We start from the raw sequence: 25,222 nt of genomic DNA on the forward strand, positions 1-25,222 counted from the left end.
CAGAAGCAACCCAGCACCTCGAGTCGACGCCGGGGGACACCTCAGCCATGCCGTTGCACGTACCGTCGCCACCATCAACCTCGCCTCTGTTCCATGGAGTCACGATTGTCGTTCATGAGGACCCAAGGCAAGTAGACATTCCCCATTCTATCCTATGTCGATCGATTGTTGTTTGACGAGTATAGTTTTCTAGAAATTCAAAAACGTTGTTCAGAACTTTGTTTAATCGGGACGTTACTTAGCTATGTTATTGAGTTTGAAGTAATTGAGCTTATGGTTAGATTGTAAGGGCATAGACGGTTGATATTTAGCACATGTGGGGGCTGAGCTAGTTGAAATTTTGAATTAAATCCATGCTAGGGTTGAGGGCAGGTTTGGTTTTAGTCCAACTCCTAAGATTTCTAATTTTGTACCATGAGGCGTTCTTCATGAAAGTCATCTCTTGTTGGCTGTTTTACAACATACTTTAATTTCAGAATTTGTAGACTTCGTATGGAAAAACTATATTTAAAAAATTTCAGGATTCAAAACCTGTTTTTGGGTCAGCTAGACTGATCTCTTGCTATTTTTCATTTTCTACAGATTTTTGGTCCAGAATTCTAAAATGCATCGTTATGAAAGTTGTATAGTATATCTTAGGCTACCACATATTAAATTTTAAAAAAATTCGGTCTCATTTGGCTGGGGAAATATTTATTTTCCTACTCAATTTCGTTATGGAAATTTTGACTGTTTTGGACTTGGTTTGCAAAAATTATTTAGAACTGTATGAGCTGAATCTGACTTTGAGTCCTCATAAAAAATGTTCCTCTAGGTCTTGGCTACCTCATATTAAAGTTTCATAATTTTTAAAAACCGTTTAGTGAGACAATAGCCATCGTTCCTAAAGGTTCGTGAGACGCCTTATAAGGCTAGTTGAGGCCTAGGAGGTTAGACCTTCCTACAGTCCACTCGATATCTGTATGGATGAGTTTATATTAGTCCAAGGGATGAAAATGATTGATGATTCATTAGATACATGCTTGAATCCCTAAATAATAGTGATGTTAACATACTTTTAATTAAATTATGGAATTACTCAATCATGGTGTGAATATGTGATTGGGAATATCGTCGGTCCTTGAGACGACAATGCCTTGGGTTGTAGTAGGGATGCTTGGAGAGATAGCTAGGTTCCTCTAGATGCCTGGGGTGTAACATCGTTCCCCAAATGTCTCGTGATGCCGAATAGGTGCAAGATGCCTAGGAGTAATGGGGTTTCTTGAATGATGATGACAATATGAAATTATATTTGATTATGACTTTGGTATTTCTAAATTGAATTACTGGTTATCTGTTGGGAAAATTTATTACCTGTATTGGTCGGTCATGTATTTTGAAAAGGTTTTCAGGTAAGTTGTTGTGTATGTGATTTACTGAAGTTTCTATTGTGACTTTCTTTGTGAGTACGGTGATTGATTTGTGCGGTATAAACCAATGGATCTTTTGCTTGCTAGGTTGTGATTCATTGGTTGTTGATTTCATTTTTTCAGATCAATATAATGTTGATCTCACCTACCTTCCCGATGGTCCATTACAGGGTGCTGGTAGACTTCACGTGGGAGGAGGACAACTTCGTTGAGATATGCACCCATGTCGTACGGTGGGTCCACTCCCACTATTCTTTGATGGGTCATGATGCAGAGTCAGTCTTGTAGCATAGAAAGGAGGTGGGGGGAAGTAGAATTTTTGGAGTTGTGAGGATTTTGATGGTATCAAGGGCTAAGGTTAGGCAACACTTGTAGTTAGGTGGGAATGAGTGATCGGCGTACGGTCGTCTAGTGTACTCAATAGTATTGACCTTTTGAATTCCCTAGAGTAACCCACTTGTCGTCGAGGCTGCCTCCATCTCTTGGCCCATCAGAGAACAGTGGGAGTGAACTCACTGTGCGTCCGTTGACACGGGCGTACATCCTGATGAACCCAAGGGTGACTTGCCTCATTGGGGGCCTTACATCAACGATCATATGTGACTTGATTCGAATAAAGACAGTATTTGAAAAATCAGGATCTATGAACTTGTCCTCCTCCCATGTGAAATCTACCGACACTCGTAACGGACCACTGGGCAAGAAGGTGGGAAGCAGGATTTTTGGAGCTGGGAAGATTTTGATGGTGTTAAGGGCAAGAACCAAGTGGGGATGGGTGATTGATGTACAATTCAGTGTACTCAGTAATGCTGACTTTTTGAATTTCCCAAAGCACCTCACTTGTCATATGATGTGCATGCATAAATAAATAAGAAATGAAGTTGCCTTTTTTTTATTATAGAAAAACACATGTACCATACGATTTTCTTTGGTCACTTATGCTTCCGCATGTTTAAGAAAAGTAAAATGAGAAAGATAATTGCGATAGTAGTTTATAGTAGCCATGACACGCTATGGTCATCATAGTCTTGTTGGCCAATAAGACAAACTAGAGCAATGATCATCAACGGGGCTTCTTAAGCCATTTCGCGTCTAGAAGCGTTAATGGGAAACTGTCTCCATGGATTTCATCATGAACTTACCTAAAATCGAAGGGTGTTGGACTCTTATAGTCATGGTGTATTGGTTTTCTAAGTACACGACATTTGTGCTAGCCAAGGAAGCGGCTAAGCTATTTTTGAAGCACATTGTCAAGTATTGGGCATATACCCAAACGATCGTGAACAATCACAATTCTTGTTTTACTAGTAGAATTTGGACAAAGCTCTTAAGTTTCTAGGTTCGGATTTCAACTTCTCCACAATTCTACATTTCCAGACTAATGGCAAAATGGAGAGGGTGAATGCACTCTTAAGAGTTTTATCTAATGTGAGCACAAAGATTGGGTGAAGTTGATTGATATAGCCTCATTCTCTTATAACCAGTGCGAGTTTATGAGCTAGAGTCCTTTTGAGATTTTAAAGGGGTAACAATCTCTAACTCCAAGTACAATTGAACGGGCTATCAAGGGAGTAACCCATATGCTTAAAAGTTCATTATGGAGTGGCATGAACAAATGGATTTAGTGTGGCTTATCTACTTAAGGCCACAAAGTGCATAAAGAAATGGGCCAACAAGAAGGGACGGCAAGTGGAATACCAAGTGGGGAACCTAATATTAGCCAAGCTATACTTGATTCTTTAATATAAGGACTTGCATAAGAGGTTGACTCGACACTATGAGAGCCCATTACAAGTGTTGCAGCAAGTTGGGAAGGTGGCACACAAAAGGTTAATTCGCCACTATCGCGAGTGCCGACTTTAAGACAAACTGATTTGTTGGGACCTGGATTTATATGATTCGGGTTCATCAAAATCGTAGACCAGTACAAGTTCCGTGGGGAACACATGATCGGACGTGGGGTGAACAGCAATGATTATAAATGGTCAGGCGACCCTGGATCCCGGCGAGCATCTCTCCATTTGTAGAGTCAACGTGCGGCATGGGTGGAAATGCCGGTTCCATGGCTAGCAAGACGTCGGAGGAGTTCATGCCCTCGTCCAACCTTCTTCATGTCGGACATTTGGACGTAAATTGTTTGGGCTTTCACATAATTCCGCTCCGAGCTCTTATTATTTGGGCCTAAGGCCTATTCACTGATTATAGCCCAAATAAGTTGGGCCGGTCCGGGCTGGAGGCCCATTTACGATACCGTCGCGGTTCACCGGCCGCACCGCGAGACTCGTGAGTTTACGCAAACGGCAAAATAGCAAAAGAGAACGCGACTCAGCTAAGCGAGTTCAGCTCAAGCGCCATCTCCGATCGCCGGTCACCGCATCGATGCAGGGAGGATCGTCGGGCGTCGGCTATGGCCTCAAGTACCAGGTCAGCTCCGTCGCGACCCCAGCCGTCCCTTCCTCCTCGACCGGGATTCCGTCGTTTTTTTCCTGATGAATGAATTCTCCGCCGGTTTTCGCAGGCCAGGTGCATCTCCGACGTGAAGGCCGACACCGACCACACCAGCTTCCTCACCGGAACCCTCAGCCTCAAAGAAGAGAACGAGGTTCGTCTCACGTGGCCTTTTGCCGTGATTTTTCTCGCGGGCGCTTCGATCCGGTCGGAATCTAATCGATGCGTCCTCTCCGTCAGGTCCATTTGCTGAGGCTCTCGTCGGGCGGCACGGAGCTGATCTGCGAGGGCTTGTTCTCGCACCCGAGCGAGATTTGGGACCTCTCTTCCTGTCCCTTCGATCAGCGCATCTTCTCTACTGTTTTCTCCACCGGTGATTCGCCGATCCTTGATCTGCTCGAATGCGTGTCCTGATGATGCTTAATTTGGTTTCCTGAGCCTCGATGATTTGATTGTTTATGTGCATTCTACTGCATGCATTGTCCACTGCTGATCTGCGATTATTACTCTTCAATACGATGTTTTCAGCTAGTTAGGCTCAATCCTTTGGAGTAGATGATCATTTCTATATGAAACACTTTGACTGCATTTTCTGTTGTATGCAATTCTACAGATTCATGGAATTTGTAGTTTCATTTTTTTTCCGTCCCCTTAAATTTGTTAACCTCTCTGCCTTTGCTAACCTATGAATGCTTCCAAGGTAAAAACAAATTGCTAAATGGTGATTGTTTGCTGCTCTCGTGAATTTGAACTAGGAATTCTGTTTATGACGATATATTGTTTTTAATGTGATATCTCTTCAATCAGGTGGTGTAATTTAAATTATATCAACGTTAAGTAAATTTACTTATGAATTGTTAATTCTTTCGATGAATCATCATTCAGCTACAGCGTCCCTTATTTATCAGTTGATTTTGTTGGATGATAACATTCCTTGAGATTGAAGGACTAGTTGGAATGTATTTTGAAACTCCTCCTCTTGTTGAAGGTGAATCTTATGGAGCTGCTGTGTGGCAGATTCCTGAGTTATATGGACAGTTAAATTCTCCTCAGTTGGAAAAAATTGCCTCGCTTGATGCTCATTCACGGAAGATCAGTTGGTGGGCGGACATAGCCTTCCTATTTTGTCATTGGCAACTTTATTTCGCTTGCTGATTTAGGCAATGCCTGCAACAGTGTTCTTTGGTGGCCGTCTGGAAGGCATGACAAGTTGGTTAGCATTGATGAGGAAAACATCTTCTTATGGGGTTTAGATTGTTCGAAAAAGTCGGCTCAGGTATATTCAAGTGGAACCTCTCTACTGGTTACTTTTTAAGAATGAAATGGATTGTATACTTCTCCCACATGTTGTGTAGATATTTATAAGTAATATAGTTTCTTTGCTGTTTCCTTTAAATTCTGTTATTAAAGACAACTGGTAGAGGAAATAGGGAGAGAAGTGAATGGATAATTATTTTGACATGGTCCAGAGTCACTTTGTTTGACGGAGATAGTACACATAAAAGGACCATGGAGCTCTTTTTTGCAAGGAGTTCTAGAGACCTCTTTTTGGCTCCATGTGACTCTTGTATGGCTTTTACATAAGTGTTCTAGTTGATGTTGAAATGACAACGGATAATCCTTTTTTGGTTGTATGGAGATAGTAAGAGGACCAATTGATGCAGTGTGCTTGTAATATTATTTGTGGGAGATAGACAATAGGAAGAGTGACAAGTAGCCATCTATGTCTGCATGCCTCTTATAGCTTTTGTCCTCTTGTCTCTTTTCAAACATATGGTGTAGTTATACGACACCAAGCCATTTATCATCCTTGGTGAAAAACTGAGCAAAGCACGCGGTACTTTGGGTCCATCTCAGTGCTTAATTTACTCTGTAGATGCATATGTGTTGTGTTTGTACTATTTAACTTTACCTTATTCAAAATAGCAATCTTGCACTGTGTCTTTTGTCCTTTTTAATTCTTATCCTTCCATGCTGGTCCTTATTCAGGTCTTGTTTCAAATTCTAGGTCCAATCACAGGAGTCTGCTGGCATGCTGCACAACCTCTCTGGTGGAGCGTGGGATCCACATGATGTAAATACTGTCGCTGCAACCTGTGAATCATCAATCCAATTTTGGGATCTTCGGACTATGAAGTAGGTTGCGTCATCCTGTGTACATTTGATGCATAGGGTATAAGTGAGATGTGACCACCTTTTCTATTTGCAGTTGGTTGATGAACTTTGTCTAGGTCATTTATTAATTCTGTTAAGTACTCTTTTCATAGTTAGATGTTTTCTTTTATACTTTTCACTGTTTTTTATTCTTTTTTGCATATTTTTCTTCAAAAGAAGTAAAAAGATGCAATAACCAATTAGACTGGAAGGAATTGTGTTTCCTTTGATTCCTTTATAAAGACGAACATACATTTGCCACTTGGGACAAATTTTCAGGTGGTATAGCTCAGTCCATTTATAATTCTAACATTGAGGGGCAATAAACTGAAATGGAGCTACTTGAATTTAGCTTGCTTAGTATCTTCTAATCCTGTGGACACACTACAAGTTTCTGGAATGTGTGCTGACAGAGTTCATATGGTGACAGGAAAGCAAATTCACTAGAATCTGTCCATGCTCGTGACCTAGACTATGACATGCGAAAGAAGCACTTACTTGTAAGAAAGAAGCCATTGAATCCAGCATCTATTTCATGTATATTTGATTTATTGCTCATATTGATTAGATTAATTGCAGATGCTTCAAAAATATTTTAGCATATGCATTCATGACAGAATCAATTTATGACTTTGAAAAGTTGTTCTGAATCACAAGGCTAGACTGAAGCTTTCCTTTTAACATTAGCTTCACTTGACGTACTTGTAGTGTTCAGCTGAATCTTGTGCAAGGTTAAGAAAAAGTGGAGAGGACAAGTAATTGATTGAACTTCTTTTTTTTTTTTTTTTTCCAATCTGCAGTGGATAAAAGAGTCAAGTAACTTATTTCATGAATAGGCTAGGCATAAAGTATGAGTCTATTTCATGCCCATTTTACCAGCTTGGGAGAAGAATCATATTCCATGAATTACTGAAAGATGCTAGCATATTGACTAAGCACCAATTTAATGAATTAAGCGCTAGTCCAAAACAGGTAATGAAGAACTTCTATATAGGAAGATTTCAGCACATTGCTTGGATAAAAATGGTGAATCTCATATTTCTGTTTGATATCCAAGTACAAGCTGCATAAATTTATCTGATTTTTTTTTTTTTTGGTCAGAAAGTTTATCTGATTAGGAAGCTAGTTATATCCTTTCTCTGGCAGCCAAATCACCAGCTGTATTAAAGAGCAATGAGGGGTTGGTTTGATGAACTGGGTACACTGTTTGCAGTCTGTTGAGGACTCTTATCACATGGTTCATTCAGTAATTTTGATGAAGTTAGGGAGTCATTCTGAAGAAGACATGGAGTATGGGGACCTTATGTAGAAGACAGTGTTAGCAAGGGGTATTGCGTTAATACTCCATATTAAAATCTCACTGGGACATATGTCTTGTGAAGTAGTATGCTGTCCTTAATTTCTTCATTGAAAAGCTGATGCACCTCGTTTGATAATGGGAATAGAATAAATTCTACCATAGATCACCTGTACAAGTAATTTTCTTGAACAAGTTACTTTCTAGTTTGGCACATGGTATGTAGCATTCATTTTTTTTCAGAGATGAATGATCTTTCCCCGCAGTTGACTCGTTGTGATTATCTGTGTCTGGCTTTACTAATTTTTCATGAGGGAGTTGGCTTTATGAGCTAGAGGCCACCCAGTGCAGCAAAAAAGGAAAGAAAACTCCATGAGTGAGTAACCGTCACATTAAGCATTTTTGTGTACTATGTATATCAGGAGAACCACAGATGTAGCATCAGGAATTTAGTGGGGAGTCATCAAGGTTGTGAATTAGGTTCTTTGTGATATCATGGTATGCCATGATGCAGTTTGCAGTTTGCTTCCTCTTAGGAAGGGAACTGGATAGACCAGAGGGTCTTTAGTCTTCGGTTATAGTATGGATTGTGATATTGAGTTCTATATACTCGATACTAGCATCTTAGCCATGTCAAGGAAAGAAAACTTTTTCTTTTTCATTACTTAATAGTGACTGCTCCCTGCACGCCACTAAACGGCAATATTATTTTGTGGGTGTCCAATAAACAGATGAAGTCGTGCATTGTAACTAGAGAATTCATTTCATCTGAAGATTTAAGGATGTCTAAGCAATAAAAGATGATTTTACTGGAGATTAATCGTAGCTGTATGGGTGCCTTGAGTTCATACACGTGAAATTCAATATTCAGATATTATCTTTTTAATTTTGAGATTGCACATACTTTTTGTCTTTTCTTGTCATGGGTCCCCTCTTCTCTAGAGAATAGGATAGATTATTTATCACCTGTTCATGTCCTATTTGTTGTTAAATAATATTTTTCATTTATTACAGGTTACCTCCGAGGATGAATCTGGTGTACGTGTATGGGATCTTAGAATGCCTAAAGCTCCTATTCAAGAGTTTCCTGGTCACACACACTGGTACAGTATTCTAATCATGTGTTTTAGTTTGACAGTTATGTGATCTATGCATGATTTATCATACTCCTATGACAAAAAAATTTCCTGTAACAAGCTAAAATTGTTGGCAGGACTTGGGCTGTTAGGTGTAATCCTGATTACGAAGGACTGATTCTGGTTCTCTCTCTCTCTCTCTCTCTCTCTCTCATGTGGAACTCACCCCATGCACAAAAAAATATTGATGTTATTATGAGAATTTGCAAAGTTTTTGACTTGTGGAGGCTTCCATTAGGAGTTGTACTCATTTGGTTAAAGAAAAGGGAAGAAGACAAGAAATGGGAAATTTTACCAATTTGCTTCATTCATGTCTATGTGATCTTCCCTACGGAAAATCACTGCTGTTTCTTTCTGTCTTAGACTGTTCCAATCTCAGTAATTTTTCCATTAAAGATGTAATGCTGTTACAGAGTGCAGGTACAGACTCAGCTGTAAATTTGTGGTGGTCATCTACTGCAAGCAGTGATGAGCTGATATCTGAGAGGTTACATTCTTCTTTGTGTAGCTAAAAATCTGTCTCTTTTACATTGCAAGATAAGTGAAAGATTCTCTATACTTACATTTTTGCAGGCTAATTGACTCGCCTACCAGAAAGCTTGATCCATTGCTCCATTCATACAATGACTATGAAGACAGTGTTTATGGTAACTGCTGTGGTTCTGGAGTTCTTCAAGCACTAGCTATCTGTTTGGCAGGTTAATTAATTTAACTGTTGATGTAGGCCTGGCATGGAGTTCACGAGAACCTTGGATATTTGCATCGTTGTCATACGATGGGAGGGTAAGCACTATAGACCTTTAAAAGTAAAATATGGACATCCAAAAGCTTTTTTCCCCCCTTTCATAGGGTGGTTTGGTCGGTGTGATGAATATTGTTGAAATCGTTTTTAGCTAAAAACTGGGCTTCATTTCAGCAACCTGACTTATTTGAACCATAGTCTTCCATACCTGGCAAGCCCCAAAAGCTTTATCTCTATTGAAACATGTAGTGCAGCAAAAGACCAAATGCTTTTCCAACCATTAAATCACATTGGCATGGAGGTTGTTATATCTTTGTAATCTAGGTGTTTGACAGGCAAATCTGGAATTGCTTTTGACATGTTAAGTATGTCGTTTTAAAAACTTTTTGACAAATGTTTTTCGTTACTAGTATATCTACACTTCCAATGACAGAGAAGTGTTTATAAACTAATTATCAGGAAGTTTAACCACAGTGGTATTCCTCTCTTTTTTCCTGAAAACAGGTGGTTGTAGAATCAGTGAAGCCCTTCCTGTCCAGAAAATGACTTCAGGGACACTAAATTAGGTTCATTGCCCCTTTGCGGTCCTGGCCTTTTTACATTTGGAGATGCTACGAAGTATTTCTTCTTGCTTTTTCGGTTGGTTGGGGACTTATAAATTCTCATTATAGATTTTTTTCTCCAATCATTGATTTTGAACAAGGTATGGTTGAGAGATCATGTTTCTTCTTCCCAGCCCTGGAAAGCTGTTTTATCTTTGGATCATTCGAGTGAAACTTCCAACCGATTAAGGCAAGAATTGTTAGGAGGTGTATACTTTCTGTAACTGTATTCAATGAGCATACACCTGACGGAAAAAAAAAATCATCGAATCACTGTAAAACTTCCTTCACAAATTTTTGAACTTTCCTGTTGGAGTGCCTATGTGTTTTGGCTCTCTGCTTCATATACAGAGGCTGACTCTTCATTGTATTTTTCACCATTGATTGTCCAGAGGAAATTCCTGCTCAATTAAAAGATAGTAGTTGTAGAGCAAGTCGTCTGTGGAGTTGGTTAATCATTGACTTGCATCGCGCTTTCTTTTGCTGTGATAGAGTATGCGCCTTTGGTTCCACTTGTCTGAGCTACCTCCTACGAGTTACTGCTGTCTTTGGTGCTATTCATCTAACAGGTCATTTGTTATTGCTATAGTTGCGATTTTTTCTAATTGTTATTTGGAAATTCTGGCAGAACCTCTTAGATTTGCCAAAATTTTCGCTTCCTTCTTATGAGGGAAGGGGAGTCCTGGATCAGGTATTGACTGCCAGTGCCGTGAAAAGAAACCCAGATGGTCATTCATCGACCGGTTGCTTACTGCGTGTCGGAATTGCCGTCGCCATTTTCATGTAGCCTGCTTGAAGCTCTCATCGGTCTTTTCTCCTGTAATACATGATGGTTGGCATTTAAACTCCCGAGCGACGCGAGTCCAAATACGGCCGATTGATCTGTGCCACTCATCGTTTGTGAACAGAAAGAGTCATGATGACTAATGAGAATCCTCTTTGAGGGATCCTCCTCTGACGAGAGGATCCACCGAAAAGTACGATCGAGAATTTCTCCTCGACACGTAGTGACGCGTAGCTTATCCGGAAAAAGAGTGACTCTTGTCCCATCCCAAAGATGCTCGGTCTCTTGGTCCCTTGTTTCCTCGTCAACAGCATCAGGCGGCTTTCCCTTTTCTCCTCGACACGTGGCGCTCTCCCTCACCACGTATCCCCGCCACGTCCTGCGGACACGTAAGCCGCTACACTTTTTAGCTTATCCACACATTTTCGGAGTTGAACCTCGTGGTCAACAGGTGTTCTGCCATGTAACAGCCCCATGGGATCGTGACACGTGTCTTGAGCAGGCGTTATACGGAAAAACTGAGGAAAATATGCTGTGCTGTGCTGTGCTGACTTCACTCGGATAATGCTCTCGTCAATTAAATATCTTTGTTTCTTATGGTGGTGATATTTGACGTGGTTGGAGGATAAGCGCGGCAGAAGTTTTTGTCACGTGCATCATCATCATGGACCATATACCCAATGAGAAAAGAGCGGGTGGATATCATTCTACTCTCCCCATAATTAAAGCTCAATTGAAATCTGTCATATATCCAAATTGAAGGGTCCGTTGTCATCGAGATAATCACGCTTGTGTTGAATAGCCAAAGAGACTCCCACGGTTTTATGTGCAAAAGTAGGGAATAAAGAGTAGGACTCCTGAAAAAATCCATGAGGTTTGAAGTTTTCACAATCTTCTGAATTTGCTTCTAGAGAAAAGTGTGGATGAGATTTTCAAATGGTCAGGAAGATGTCCTTTTTGACGTATAATAAGCTAAACAAAACCGTTTAAAATAGAAACACATACACTAAACTCGTCCGAGTTGAGAATTATATTTTACAATTTTCACGATAGTTGAGAATTAGATCCACAAATTTTATTCCATGTTAACAATTGATTTATAAAATACTTAGAAACGGAAGCTACTCGACTTTAGTATTCGTGCAAACCTGTAGAGCTTTATATTACCACACACACCGGTAGTCATTCTCGTTTGGATGTCGACCCTTATAGGCCCGCGTGTCTTAGGCCTTCGCGATAATCGCCATCGCTAGTACTCACGATTAATTTATCCATTTTCGCTACCGCCGCCGCCCCAAGTGGTGGCTCTGAATGGGCCTAGGCAAAAAGCACAGTGGAAAAGAAAAAAACGAGGGGACGGGAGGAGCCGGCCGACACGTGGCGAATCCAGCGGGCCAAAAACGGATGCAAAAATCTCGTCCCCCCGCGCGGGGGACCCACGGGCTGCTCACGTGGACGATTAAATCTCGGGATACGCAGCAGCCCACGTCCGTCGCGGTCGCGGTCTCTCTCTCTCTCTCTCTCTCGAGCTCTCTCGCGGAGAAGAAAGAAGCACAGCGACTCCCCCCCGCCGATCCGATCTCTCTTTCTCTCTCTAAAAGGCAAAGAAGAAGGAGGCGAAGATGCGTCTTTCGCTTTCGCTTTCCCACGGCCTCATTTGAGTTTTTATAGAAAGGCTTTTTTAGCTTCGTCTTCATTGACCCTCTCCTCCCTTTAAAAAACCCAACACAAGTCTTCTTCTCCTACTTTCGAGGCTTCGTACCAAAAGGAAAAAAAAAAAAAAAACTTCCCAATACAATTCGCCTCTCTTCCCAACGGTCTCCTGCCTCCTCGAGCTTCCCAGTATCCTCTCGCTGCTAGGGCTTCCCTTCTGCTTCTTCTTCTTCTTCTTCTGCTGCCAATGGCATTTTGGTGAGAAGAGAGGGGACAATGGTGGCGAGGTCCAGGGCATTCGCGGCCCAGCTCGACTTCCGGTTCGAGCTCGCGCTCCCCCGGAGGAGCGGCAGGCTGGAGCTGGAGCTGGGGACGCGGGCCGGGAGGAGGGGTGCTCGCGCGAAGGGGTTGGCCGATCGGGCCGCGGCGAGCCGGATCGGGTGCTGCTGCTCCGACTCGGTGGTCCCGGCGCGGCGGACGGCGGCGTCGGCGGCCGCGGCCGGGAAGGGCGCGGAGAACTGCGACGACTGGCGGTTCGAATCGAAGAAGATCGCTCCCACGCCCGTAATGCCCTTCGCTTCTCCACAGTACGTTGCTCCCGGCGAATGATTCGTTGGATTCCTGTTGATCGCTGCCACCTGTATTTCTCAATTCTATATCTGGAATGCTAGAGATTTGGTGGTTTTAGAATGTGAGAAGTGTGTGGATTGCAGTTGACTTTTGATTGAGCCCCGGCTGCAGATGCTAATTCGAAGGTTCCAATTGTTTACGACAAACGCGTCGTTCGTAGTCCGCATGTGTTCTCCAATGCGCATTCAATCAGAATGCTTTTTTATTTTCTTATTCCTGTGATGTCATGCTACCAAAACTGGCGAAAGTTATGTTCTTCTCATCTGCCAAGTTATTTCACGTTCCATAGACATGAGAACCTTCTGAAGCGGACCTTTCCTTTCCATCTACTGTTTCTAATTTAATCTTAAATTAAGGAATGAAGTTGCTGGCCATTCGAAAATTGAGAATATCTGTGTAGCAGTAGGAGGTTGAGCATTAAAGCTTTGAAAAACAGTTGAAAGCTTTGAAATTTTGGTTTCCTTTGTGAAAAGGGAGAATGGTAAATTATGGCATGTGAAAAAGGTTATCCAATCGTTATTGAATCGCTCATAGATGATTGATCCAATTTCCCTACTCTTCTTTCAAATTGTTGGAATGTGAGAATCTGCACATTTATCCTAAAGGAGCTTATTACATTGTCAAACTGATTATTGTTGTACAAGAACAAGGTGGGTATATTGTGAAATAGTTTTTGTTCCCCTCACATCATTTGAGAGACGCAAATTATGGCCTTGAGTCATTCCTCCTTGGGCTCTTCAATGCAAATGAAGTGCTCATTATACTTATCTTTTGCACTCCATAGAGCAATGATTTACTAGCAGTCTAATATCTCACTGATATCAAACTGCTTCATTCTGCAGGTCTCATTTCCTCTCCAAGCAAGAGAAGTTTTATCCAAGATGTACCCCCAGAAGCTCTGGTCCACAGTCCCGTGATACACCACCGAAGAGAGGTAAGTAAAGTGTTATCTCAGCACCATTTTTAATGTATAATAAACAGTAATATGCATAGCACTAACTCGATAAGAATGGAAAAATTATGGCTTTAGTAAATCTTGATTTACGAGATAAATTGGCATCTAGAACCAGATGTCTGATTATGCATCTCATGGTTGATTCCTCCACTGTAGACACGGGTATCGCAAATGAGAAGGACTGGGGCATCAACTTGTTAAATGAAAACATTAATGAGACTGGCACTAACGAAGATGGCAGTACTTGGTACAGAGAGAGCGGGGAAGACATGGGCGATAATGGATACAGATGTAGATGGACAAGGATGGGCGGTCGATCTCATGATGGTTCTTCAGAATGGAAAGAAATGGTATAAAATCATCTGATGACACCTATGTATTGCTCCTGGGGATTAAATCAAAACTATGAAAGCTGTCATTATGGTCAATAACAATTGTGAACAGTCCAAGTTTGATCAGTGTTCTCTCCTCATTTTTTTCTTGTTACAAACACTAGATGTAATCTTGCTAAAGCCAAAGAGTCATTCGTTTGATGTCCGCTGCATCTCTATGAATATATGGAGTTCAAGTATAGAGTAGGGGCACTGGCCAAATAAAACTTTAGAATGACTTTCATTATACATAGAGAAGCTATATTTTGGTTTTAAGTTTTTCTTCTTGTGGAAGGAGATATCAACAAATTTCTGAGTCAATCTGTGTGAACGATGAGATCATCAGGGAAAGTCTTCAGCTTTAACCAATAGTCAGAGGCCTTGTTAAATGTTGTCCTTTCTACGAATGCATGTCCCTTTTATCTCCATATAATAACATTGTCTATTTACAGTTCTCCAAGCATGCATGTGTGCATTGTGTATATGTGGAACTTTGTACAAACAACTAGATTGCTTTCAAGTTCATATTTTTTAAGAGTAATAGCTTCTAAATGTCGGGTGATTCTAATGATGGTCTCCACTTTCTGCGCTAGTGTTGTTTTTATAACTTGCTAAGCATCGTCCCAGGTGGGTGCTTTATATTTGATTTACTGATAATTGATCTCCTGACAGTGGTGGGAGAAAAGCGACTGGAGTGGTTACAAAGAGCTAGGTAAATTCCTCACACTCTCAGATATCAAATGCATGTACTTTAACTCTGGTATAGTGGGGATAAGAGCTATTCATGCAATGCATCAGAATTCTAGTAATTGCTCATAACAGCTACCTCTCTCGGCATAGAATTTATTGACAATGAGTCTTCAAAGCTGCTCAATGTCATTGCACTGTAAACTTCTTTTGGCTCCAAGTATTAAACAAAATGACAGATTTCTTATTTTAGCCATCTTGTCCTGTGATCAAGCACAGGAGAACTCTCTTGACTGTTATCCAAGAAGTTCTGCATGATGATTATTCATTACCAAGTAGCATCTCACTAATTAACAATTTCTCAAGTGCTGACCCTAGGCTAGTGAATGAGGAAGCTTACCCTTCCTCCATCTCAATCAAACTTCACGGTGTCATCTTCAACTACGAATCCCATGGCATTTCATCTTTGTTGTTTTCAATGGACCAAATAAATGTTCAAAAGGCAATTGTCCAATACCAAAATACAGTAACATTGGTTACTCTTAACTATGACACTCAGCTTTTCAACTCATCAGGTTTATTTTGAATCCATTTCCACATCCTTAGTTTCCTGATATTCAGAGCATCTATTATTAGGTTGCTGGACTTCTTGTTTCTCACTGCCTTCATTGCTTTTACCTGTATATAGATAATCACTTGTTTGCCGAACCTGTTGGGCAGGCAAAGTGTTTGGCATTGGAATATTAACGTAAAGAGCATTTTTATTGGAATGTAGTACTCAGATTTCCTCCATTTTTTACTACGTCTAATCAATGGTTAGCCAAAAGAAAAGATATTGATGCAGGCTAACTCCAATCGGTTTTGTAATCTTGATTGTTCTTGGGTGGGGTGCTAAAACTTGCTCATTATACTGTTCATGCCACAGGAGTAGAGAAATCTGGAAAAAATGCAGAAGGGGATTCATGGTGGGAAACATGGAATGAAGTTTTGTATCAAGATGAATGGAGGTACTCCCTTCAGAGTGTCCATTTTGCTCCATTGCTCTCAAGAGATCTATTTCTTGATTTGCATGATCTGAATTTGGTGCTGTATTTCAATTTGATATCTAAGTTGTGCCATTTGAAACTACAGCAACCTAGCAAGGATAGAGAGGAGTGCACAGAAACAAGCAAAGTCAGGCACTGAAAATGCTGGTTGGTATGAGAAATGGTAAGTAGATATCGTGGTACCATAATGCTCATTTTTTCTCATAGTGTGCACATAGGGGATGTTGGCATCTTGTATACAATATGATTGATTGATCATTTTGAATCTAGGTGGGAGAAGTATGATGCCAAAGGGTGGACTGAGAAAGGGGCACATAAGTACGGTAGACTGAATGAACAGTCATGGTGGGAAAAGTGGGGAGAGCATTATGACGGACGAGGATCTGTCCTAAAATGGTAGTTCTAGTACTCAGTTTTAGTTTCTATCTTACTTGGCCTATTCGAGATTCTGAATACAATATGATTGATTGATCATTTTTATTCCGACTGTTTTGGGAAATAGGCAGGATTTTTCATTTTCTGTTCTGTTTGAAGCAAAGAAAACTGATGGACTTTGAGCTGAAATTATGTTGTGGAAATGAGTATCTAAAATGGTGATAATAGCAGCCTGATTGCTGTACCTAGTAAAAATATGATATTGACATCACACTTACAGGTTTTCTAGCACATAGAAAGGTTGTTTTGTTTTTTACTTTGTCATTGCCATGCCACATGATTTACATAGTTCATATACCATTTTTCTTAGAACTCCATGGGTCAAATGATTGATCAAATCTTCTGAAACCACTGTAAATTTATTATTATCAACTTTTCCTGGGGAATTTTCTTCTCAGGACAGATAAATGGGCAGAGACCGAGTTGGGGACCAAATGGGGAGACAAGTGGGAAGAGAAATTTTTTGCTGGCATAGGTTCGCGTCAAGGGGAGACGTGGCATGTATCCCCAGCAGGTGAACGTATGTCTAATTCTTTCTTCCTAAACTTTCCCTTTTCTAGAAATAATTATTGAAACATCTTTGCTCAGAAATTTGAGTTAATGTTTCATGTCTATAACTCACATCCTGTGGTGGTATTGCAGTTAACTTCTGTTTTCTGCTATATGAGATTACTAATCTGCAGCAGCTGTTGGGTGAAATGGAGGGTCTGTTTGCACAGAAATAGAATATAAACTGGATGATCATTTTACATTTACTGAATGATGTACTTTTTCTGAAAACTGAAGCTAACCAGCAGCACTTTTAGTTCTACATAATTCTTGATCTCAACCCTAGAGAAATTCTTTGATTTAGCCACAGGTTTCATGTGTGAAGGGCCTGCGGCCACATCAACTTTTACGGTTTCTGCCTTTGGTGGACATACTTGAGAGGGTAAAGCATGCAACTGTAACCAAGATGTCCTTGTTGCACAAAAGGTTCAATGACTTTTATAGTTTTCTGGACAGCACTATCAGAAAGAATATACGGACACTGAAACTTGTATACTCAACTTCCCGACAGGATATAGCTTATTTTAAACAGGGCTGGTTTTTCACAAGTGAAAAAATGGAACAAGCGACCAAAGTGAATATTCCCATCTTCCACTATTCTGAACAATATTCTGCTCTAGTCTTAGAGGCTCTTTTGGTTACACCCCGGAAATATATCTCAAGAGTTAATCTTCTTGAATACTTCGTGTGAAGCACTAGCATGATGATAGTACTATTGTCAGTGATGGGAAGTTCACTAGTTTGTGCATCTAATAGATTATCAAATGCCTAGTGACGCTTCTTGTCTGAAGTAGGATACTCAGATTCATTATTAGTCCAAATGCAGAAGGTCTAATTTGTGTGAAGGTTTCTCTTCTTTCGTACAGGATGGTCAAGGACATGGGGGGAGGAACACTTTGGAAATGGGTAAGGAACTTTTGGTACTTATCTCCTAAAAATTGTAATCTTAAAATGATTGATTTCAATTCCTGAGAGATCACAGTTCCAGCAATTTCTTTGCTTTTCCTAGTGTATTCCAGCTGTATAACTTACATTTGCCTTCCGTTTCTATATCAGTAAGGTGCACAAGTATGGGAAGAGCACGACCGGTGAAAGCTGGGATATTGTTGTCGACGAGGAAACTTATTATGAGTATGGACTTGCTCTCTTAGTATGATTATTTAATTGAGGATAACCAAACAATTTAATTCTGGAGATTAGATGAGGTTAGCATTCTGACTTGGTTGCCAAATTGTCTGCAAATATGTGGAAGGGCTGAACCGCACTACGGGTGGGCAGATGTTGTCGGCGATTCAACTCAGTTGCTCTCAATCAAACCCCGTGATAGACCACCTGGTGTCTTCCCAAGTCTTGATTTTGGTTCGGCTGCTTCACCCCCTCCTGATGATTCTCAGGATCCACCAGCAGCCCCCTTGTGATGATAAAGGAAAATATAAGTCTTCAGCATTCTTCTTTTTGTTGTTCAAGTCCAATTGTATTCGTCTGAACTCCTCATGTAGCAGTAGTTATGTGAATTATTGTTTGATTAATTCATTCTTTCCATAGTCGATTCCACTTGAACCCCCAGCTTAAATCAGCTTCTTTGTGATTGTTTCCCCGGACCTCAGCTTACCTATTTAAACTAGCCGATCTATCCGACAGCATTTGGCTTTTGGATACTAATTGAATATTTCGTGTTTAACTTTGGTGAAATATGCTGTAGACTTGTCTTACACTTCTTATAAAATTGTCTTTTGAGCGCATGAAAATTGTCTAGATCAACTCGGCCATTGCGTGAGTCGCATGATACAAATCTTGCAAATTTTTAACTATATTTCACCATTGCACAAAATTAAAGTCATTCCCTTTTCACAAACTTGTCCTCACTGGACACAACTATATTCTCCAATAATTTCGAAGAATCAAAACAGAAATGACTTGTAAATGTTCTCATTTTTTTCAATTTATCCATGAAACATCACCACCCCTCCTTTCCAATACTTCTAAATAAATGGGTCTTGTGCTGTAACTAGGTTCAAATTTATCCATGTTCATGCTCAAAAAGTGTCCCATATGTGGTAAAAGGATTTTCTTTGTCGCAAGTGTGCATAAATGTGATAAGTATGATAGAAGACTAATCACATAATAAATGCATGTTGGGTTATGCTAAAAAACTCATTTTAATGATGTCTCAAATACGATAAAAGGATTTTATATGTGATAAATGTGCATAAACATGTTATAATCAAAAGCACTTTGGCACGTGGAGAATTGAATCATGGTCTTCGAGGTGATATATTTCTAGTAAAATACTACGACGTTAATATTTTATTTAGAGACTTTATGACCAAACAAGAATTTATTATAAAAACTTGATTTTTGGGTCTCGATTCCGAAATTTTGGGGACTGAGACTGACCCACGTGGCAATCAGTAATCAGACGACGGTGAACAGGTTCCAGCGGAGGCCCCAACGACATCAGCTCCGTCCTGCAAATGATCACAGCCGTCCGAACGGGCACGGTCGCGCCAACGAACGGCGCGCCGAACTCCATCGGTTTGATCTCCTGCGCACCAGCCTACGTTTCCCAGCGAGCGCAACCGCAATAAAGACCCGCCCCCTCCCCGCCCCCACCAAAACCCACCGCAAGCCTCCGTGCGCTTTCGTCGATGGCGACCTCGCAGCTGATCTTTTAGCTCACTTCTTTGGGTTTCTTTCTTTCTCTTCTTGAGGGGGATAGTGGTGGAGCGAAAAAATGAATTCTTTGACGGCAAAACCCTCCTTCGTACTTTTCTCTTACGCACCGTCCTCTTCATCTTCGTCGTCGTCGTCGTCGTCTTCCTCCTCTTCTTCTTCCACTTCTTTTGCATACGAGCCTCGTTTCGTCGCTCCGATTAGCGTCGCTACTTGGAAGGAGCGAAATGGCTGCCGCGGCGGTGCCAACCGAAGGAGGCCTTCCTCGAGAATTGCCGCGTACGATTCTTCCAAGAGCGATGGCTCTAATGCCGCCAACGGCGACTCTAAAGCGCCTAACGGCACTCTGGTACGCCTCCCTCCCCCTCCTCTCTCTTCCTCTCCTTATGTCCGACTACTTGGGTGACTTTTCTGTTCTTGGATATGTCTTCTACATGTGCTCGGAACGTTTAGTTTCTTGATTAGCTACCGAATTGCGAGTGTGCTGGTTAGCGTCTGCTGTTGTTATTCGAATGATTGTTCATCTGCTTGCGGTAATTGGTGGAGGATTACGGATTTGCTTATCGAGATAGGTACATTCGGATGCTGGATTCGATTCCTATCTATAATTACAAACACGCCCGTCACCGTGAAATTACTGTCTTTTTCATCTGACTTTTTCATCAAGCCGAATGGTTATACAAAGGCACTCGGCCGGTGGCGTGGCACCAGTTTGGACTTTGGAGGGGAATGGAATGGGACATGTTCAGGGTTTGATTCCTGGCAAGTTTGACATATAAGGAAGAGCAAGTTTGTCGAGGAGGGGATGTTGGAGTCTGTGGTTCTCGAATAATCGTGAACTTAAACCCACTTAGGAGGTAGCAGGTTGGTTTGAACTCAATTTGAGAACATTGCGGAAATTTGATGAATATACGGGTTGGGACTATAGCAACATTGCAAACAACGGTTGCTTCATTGTATATGTCCAGCATCCGTCCCACATACAACTGTATCGAAAGTGAAAAATTTCAAAGATTTCAAGCTGATTAGTGGTTGTCGGGGGTATCTCTACTTTGATTTCATAGCTTAGTCTCAACAATAATCCCTTTTGCGGTTATGCATGCCCTACTCTTCTATAGTCACGTTTAATGGGTTTGCTGTAGCTTTCGCATCACAAAATTTATTTTTACCATACGATGTCTATATAGTTAGGAAGAGTTATCTAACCCCGTGAAGGTATAGTCATATGATGTCTGACACATCTTCTTCATGTGAAGTCAAAAAGCAGGAAAGATCTTCTTCTGGAGTATGTCAAGAATGTGCAACCAGAATTCATGGAGCTGTTTGTCAAAAAGGCTCCGCAGCAGGTTTGAATATTCTCCTGTATTTTGATTGTATTTGTTCGTCTTAAAACAGAAAAAAGCTGAAAGAATAGGCTAGCGGTTTTATTGCTCTATTTGTATGGTTCTATTTTTAGGTAGTTGATGCTATGAGACAAACCGTCACAAATATGATTGGCACACTACCTCCCCAATTTTTCACTGTGACAGTGACTACTGTGAGTGATTCTGGAACTTTACAGGATATAATTATTGATAAACATCCCCCCAGGCATTTTCTTATTTTTGGTTTTCTCTCTCAGGTTGCTGAAAATCTTGCGCAGCTCATGTACAGCGTTCTGATGACTGGATATATGTTTAGGAACGCACAGTACCGCCTAGAACTACAACAGAGCTTGGATCAGGTTGTTCTCCATGAAAAGCCGGATAAAAAGGTTATATTTCTCTTATATTTTGACTGGGCTGAAGATCATATCAATTTGCCAGACATCATTGATGTTTTTGATGATTCTGATGGAATAGTGCTCCTGCTATTTGAGCCTAAAAGCAGCAATAATAGTTTCGAGTGTATAGGACAATCACATGAGCTTAGTTTCAGGAACATATGCAAGGAGTCCCAAGTGCGTGCTTGTGGTTTACTTTACTTAAGCAGTAGCCCAAGAGAGTTTGCTCTGTCGTGTTTAGCACAGTTATAAGACAGATACATGCTGAGGCAGATCTCTGCTTTTACAGTGGTAATGCTATTATATAGTTCCAAAACTGTCCTGGTGTATTTGTAGGTCAATATGTAGTCCTTGAGTCTAGTTGTGTTTGTATTCTAATTCTTGCTCTGTGGGTAAAATTTGTATGAACACTAATCCAAATATTCTAACTCTCTGTGCATGATATCATTGCTTTCTTTCTGGAATAGTTATTAAGGGTGAGTTTGACCTCATTGCTGTTAAATGAAGGTGTATTTTAAAGATCTCAGCTTGACACAGTGACTGACCATGTTGGAATCTCATATTTAGCCATAGATTTGAACATTACGTGGATATACCTTTGCTCCCGATAAGTGATTACAGTTACATAGCATCTACTTTAAGGCATGCTCGAATATCAACAAAATCCTACTGTGGCTGATCATGTTGGAATCCCATACTTAGCCATAGATTTGACTTTTAGTATAATGTGGATATACCAGTGTTCCTGATTTTTCTAAGTGATTATATGTATGTACCATGGGTACTCTTATAGATAGCATCTGCTAGGGCGTGCTTGAATATCAGCAAAATCATATTGGGAGAGGTCCAATGGAGCCTGAAAGAAATATGTGAACTAGTGCTATTTGCGGTCTCATTCTCATTTTTACATTAGCTGCTAGATCTCATAACATTGGAAATTTGACATAGTTTGGGGATTGGTTAGTATTGCCAGTTCCTTTTCTTTGCTAAATGAGTTAATCGCATTGCAGGATGCTCCAGATTATGCACCGGGTACACAAAAAAAGGTGTCAGGTGAAGTGATCAGGTGGAATGATGTGTCTGGCCCCGAAAAAATTGATGCTGTGAAATACATCGAGTTACTTGAAGCAGAAATTGAGGAATTGAATCAACAAATAGGTAGAACAACCATTGGACAAAATGAATTGTTGGAATATCTCAAAACTCTCGAACCACAGAATCTGAAGGTGAGGATGTCCCGTCACTTTTCTTCATTTTCTCTGGGGTGCCTGATTTGCTATTTTGATTTACGGTTTTCAGATAAATGCAGTGCTTCACATATTTCCTTGATTTTTATGAGCTTTTGTGAATGATTACATGTTATGGTTATATCATGCCACTGCTTCCTAGATAGGCTTATCTTTGCTGTTCCAGTGCCTGAAATTCTCCCCTGTTATTCATAAATTTTCAGGAGTTGACCAGTAGTGCGGGTGAGGATGCTATCCTTGCCATGAACACCTTTATAAAGCGCCTTCTTGCTGTCTCTGATCCTGGTCAAATGAAGGTTAGTTTAATAATAAGCTTTGCTTTTCCCCCATTTTAGTATATCTTGTAATGCAGGCTGTGAAACAACTGAGGATCTTCCTTTTTCTTGCAATGATATAGCATTGCATCATTCAGTCTGGTTTTCTCAATGAGTACCGTGTTACCAACCATGATATACAGCGAATTATGTCTGCAAAGAGAGTAATTTGACTAGACACAATCTTCAGTTGTTAATGTGCTAAAAACATTTTCAATAGAGTTTATTCATCTTGATCACTAAGAAGAACCAATAAGACAGATTCCCTTGTCTTGATGATGAATTATGACTCTAGTTACGATCCATGCTTACAGACAACAGTGTCGGAGACTAGTGCACCCGAACTTGCCAAGCTTCTATACTGGCTAATGGTTGTGGGCTATGGTATACGGAATATCGAGGTTCGTTTTGATATGGAAAGAGTATTAGGAACTTCTCCCAAGCTCGCAGAGTTGCCTCCTGGCGAGAACATCTAAAGCTCATCCAAACCACAAATTGTAAGGTTTCCAAGGAGCTGGAAGTCATAGTATTTTCCCAGGCTGTCATCTGAAGTTTTTGCTTTCTGGGCAGAGAGCTTTCTGTGCACCTAGAAACAGTCTCGAGCTTAAAGATAACTTATGTCAATGCATCTAACTGCTAAGCAGTGCAACAGGCGCATTTGCAAGGCTATATTGGCATGTTCAATGAGATTATGAAAATAATGGAATTCATGATTTTATATTGACTTTTCTTTATCAAATGAAACATCCTCTGTTGCGTTATCCGATTACCTGAACCCTGTATATGATTTCTGGAAAGCTCCATCCTTAGTTAATGAACATCCAGAAGTTCTCCCGCTATTTCGGAGCTTTTGAAGGATGTCATCATCTAATTCGTGGTAAGGGCTCCTCAATATATAAAAAGACAGAATCCCAGGTTATTTGGCGCTTCCCGTTGGTGAGCTCAACTGTTTGTTCTGAAAAATGAACCAGGCTATAACGTCCAATGACTCTTTTTAAATGCTTTAAAGACCGAAAAAGTCGAACGTGGATAAAAGGATCCACGTTGGTGCGAACTGGGGACAAAGAAGCAATGTCAGGTCTTCGGAATTCTCGTACATGGAGAACGTCGATCTCCTTAACCATATCCCGCCAAGAAAACCCAACAGAGAAAAACCAAAATAGACTCTTTGAGCGAATCCAGATCGCAGAATCACACTCGGAAGTATACTTATCTTCTTCTTCGAAATGAACGCCAACCCTAATTGAATTCCATCACGTTCTTCAAACGTCAAAGCCAAGTCTCTGAAGAATTCGCAGCAATGGAGGTGGAGATCGTTTCCAAAGAGCATGTCAAGCTGTCTTCTTCCACGCCAGCTCATCTCAGGACTTACCGCCTCTCCCTCCGGGACCAGCTCGTCCCCACCGCCCACATCCCCATGATCCTCTTCTACGACCGCCCGACTGCTTTCACCACTGACGAAGCCCTGCGCCGCCTCAAGCAATCTGCCTCCCAAGCCCTGCCGAAATTTTACCATCCGCCGGCAGGATCAAGGACGACCTCTACATCGACTGTAACGATGAAGGTGTCTACTATGCTGAGGCCAAGGTCAACTGCTCTCTCTCTCTGACGTCCTCGCACGCCCCGACATGAAAGCCATCCGCAAGCTCCTCCCGGACGAGCCTTCTCTATCAGAATCGACGAGCAGCGACGGAGATGGCGTTCACGTGGTAATGGTCCAGGTGAATGCGTTCGAGTGTGGGGGGATCGCCCTCGGCGCCTACCTCTCCCGCAAGATCATTGACAGCCCGACCTGCGTGACACTGCTCAAGGCCTGGTCGGCTGCTGCCCGCGGATCCGCCAGAGAAGTCACCCCGAGCTTCATCGCTCCGTCACTGTTCCTGCAGAGTGAGTTGAATAAAGGCCATTTTATTCAAAATGTCGTTCGTTTGGCGCTCTTGAACTTGTGGTCCTTTTCTATTGGGGAGCTCACTAAAGTAATTTGCAAAGATCTCACTGCAATTTTCTCAACGCAGAACATGATTTTCAACTATTGTTCGAATTTATAATGCGCGATACTATCCCTTCTTGACACAAGAATATCAAAGGATTCACAAATTATGAAGTAAATAAATATTGATTATTTAAACTATATAACATTATTCATCCACATTTCACATTCATAATTTATGAAAAAAATAACATAATTGGTTCATGAACTATGATCAAATATGCAATGTGATTTATAAACTTTTAATTTGTTCATCTCTGAATTGTGACATAAGGTGCAATGCAGATTTGAATTTTTAATTTGTTTATTATTGTCCATTTTGAATTATATAAAAAATA

The 25,222-nt window shown here is 40.9% G+C and overlaps 3 protein-coding genes across 5 annotated transcripts; all 3 read left to right on the forward strand.

Annotated features, from left to right (window-relative positions):
* The first annotated feature begins 3,683 nt into the window (after positions 1 to 3,683).
* LOC104450312 (WD repeat-containing protein DWA2) lies at positions 3,684 to 10,222 on the forward strand. Its single transcript, XM_010064819.3, has 13 exons — positions 3,684 to 3,833; positions 3,928 to 4,011; positions 4,098 to 4,230; positions 4,846 to 4,957; positions 5,034 to 5,133; positions 5,866 to 5,993; positions 6,442 to 6,511; positions 8,323 to 8,411; positions 8,522 to 8,567; positions 8,858 to 8,931; positions 9,018 to 9,091; positions 9,169 to 9,227; positions 9,691 to 10,222. The coding sequence occupies exons 1-13, from the start codon at positions 3,789 to 3,791 to the stop codon at positions 9,730 to 9,732; spliced, it is 1,056 nt and encodes a 351-aa protein (XP_010063121.1). The 5' UTR covers positions 3,684 to 3,788; the 3' UTR covers positions 9,733 to 10,222.
* A 1,843-nt stretch (positions 10,223 to 12,065) lies between these two features.
* Positions 12,066 to 18,471, forward strand: LOC104450313 (hypothetical protein). Of its 3 annotated transcripts, none has more exons than XR_726681.3 (11): positions 12,066 to 12,812; positions 13,698 to 13,789; positions 13,967 to 14,160; positions 14,854 to 14,893; positions 15,794 to 15,875; positions 16,000 to 16,077; positions 16,185 to 16,310; positions 16,748 to 16,869; positions 17,203 to 17,804; positions 17,955 to 18,029; positions 18,151 to 18,185. XR_726681.3 is itself a non-coding variant. In XM_010064820.3 (11 exons), exons 1-11 carry the CDS (start codon positions 12,502 to 12,504, stop codon positions 18,314 to 18,316), a joined length of 1,326 nt encoding a protein of 441 aa, XP_010063122.2. In that variant the 5' UTR covers positions 12,069 to 12,501; the 3' UTR covers positions 18,317 to 18,471. The 3 variants fall into 3 exon arrangements, 1 of the variants encoding a protein (XP_010063122.2); XR_005552279.1 differs by lacking the exon at positions 18,151 to 18,185 and having other exon boundaries at positions 17,203 to 17,324; positions 17,765 to 17,804; positions 17,955 to 18,035; XM_010064820.3 differs by having other exon boundaries at positions 12,069 to 12,812; positions 17,765 to 17,804; positions 18,151 to 18,471.
* A 1,026-nt stretch (positions 18,472 to 19,497) lies between these two features.
* LOC104450314 (hypothetical protein) lies at positions 19,498 to 23,656 on the forward strand. Its single transcript, XM_010064822.2, has 7 exons — positions 19,498 to 19,920; positions 20,828 to 20,917; positions 21,028 to 21,108; positions 21,193 to 21,324; positions 22,344 to 22,559; positions 22,784 to 22,876; positions 23,209 to 23,656. The coding sequence occupies exons 1-7, from the start codon at positions 19,633 to 19,635 to the stop codon at positions 23,368 to 23,370; spliced, it is 1,062 nt and encodes a 353-aa protein (XP_010063124.2). The 5' UTR covers positions 19,498 to 19,632; the 3' UTR covers positions 23,371 to 23,656.
* Positions 23,657 to 25,222: the final 1,566 nt, after the last annotated feature.

This window comes from Eucalyptus grandis, chromosome 6, assembly GCF_016545825.1.
Source record: "Eucalyptus grandis isolate ANBG69807.140 chromosome 6, ASM1654582v1, whole genome shotgun sequence".
Lineage (NCBI taxonomy): Eukaryota > Viridiplantae > Streptophyta > Magnoliopsida > Myrtales > Myrtaceae > Eucalyptus > Eucalyptus grandis.

Coding starts and splice junctions, on each gene's coding strand:
- LOC104450313 (XM_010064820.3), top strand. CDS start 12,502: ATGGTGGCGAGGTCCAGGGCATTCGCGGCCCAGCTCGACTTCCGGTTC. Junction 16,078..16,184: donor GCTGGTTGGTATGAGAAATG/GTAAGTAGATAT, acceptor TTTTGAATCTAG/GTGGGAGAAGTATGATGCCA. Junction 18,030..18,150: donor GACGAGGAAACTTATTATGA/GTATGGACTTGC, acceptor AATATGTGGAAG/GGCTGAACCGCACTACGGGT.
- LOC104450314 (XM_010064822.2), top strand. CDS start 19,633: ATGAATTCTTTGACGGCAAAACCCTCCTTCGTACTTTTCTCTTACGCA. Junction 19,921..20,827: donor AAGCGCCTAACGGCACTCTG/GTACGCCTCCCT, acceptor CTTCATGTGAAG/TCAAAAAGCAGGAAAGATCT. Junction 22,877..23,208: donor CTGATCCTGGTCAAATGAAG/GTTAGTTTAATA, acceptor CCATGCTTACAG/ACAACAGTGTCGGAGACTAG.
- LOC104450312 (XM_010064819.3), top strand. CDS start 3,789: ATGCAGGGAGGATCGTCGGGCGTCGGCTATGGCCTCAAGTACCAG. Junction 8,932..9,017: donor GATGAGCTGATATCTGAGAG/GTTACATTCTTC, acceptor ACATTTTTGCAG/GCTAATTGACTCGCCTACCA. Junction 9,092..9,168: donor CTATGAAGACAGTGTTTATG/GTAACTGCTGTG, acceptor CTGTTGATGTAG/GCCTGGCATGGAGTTCACGA.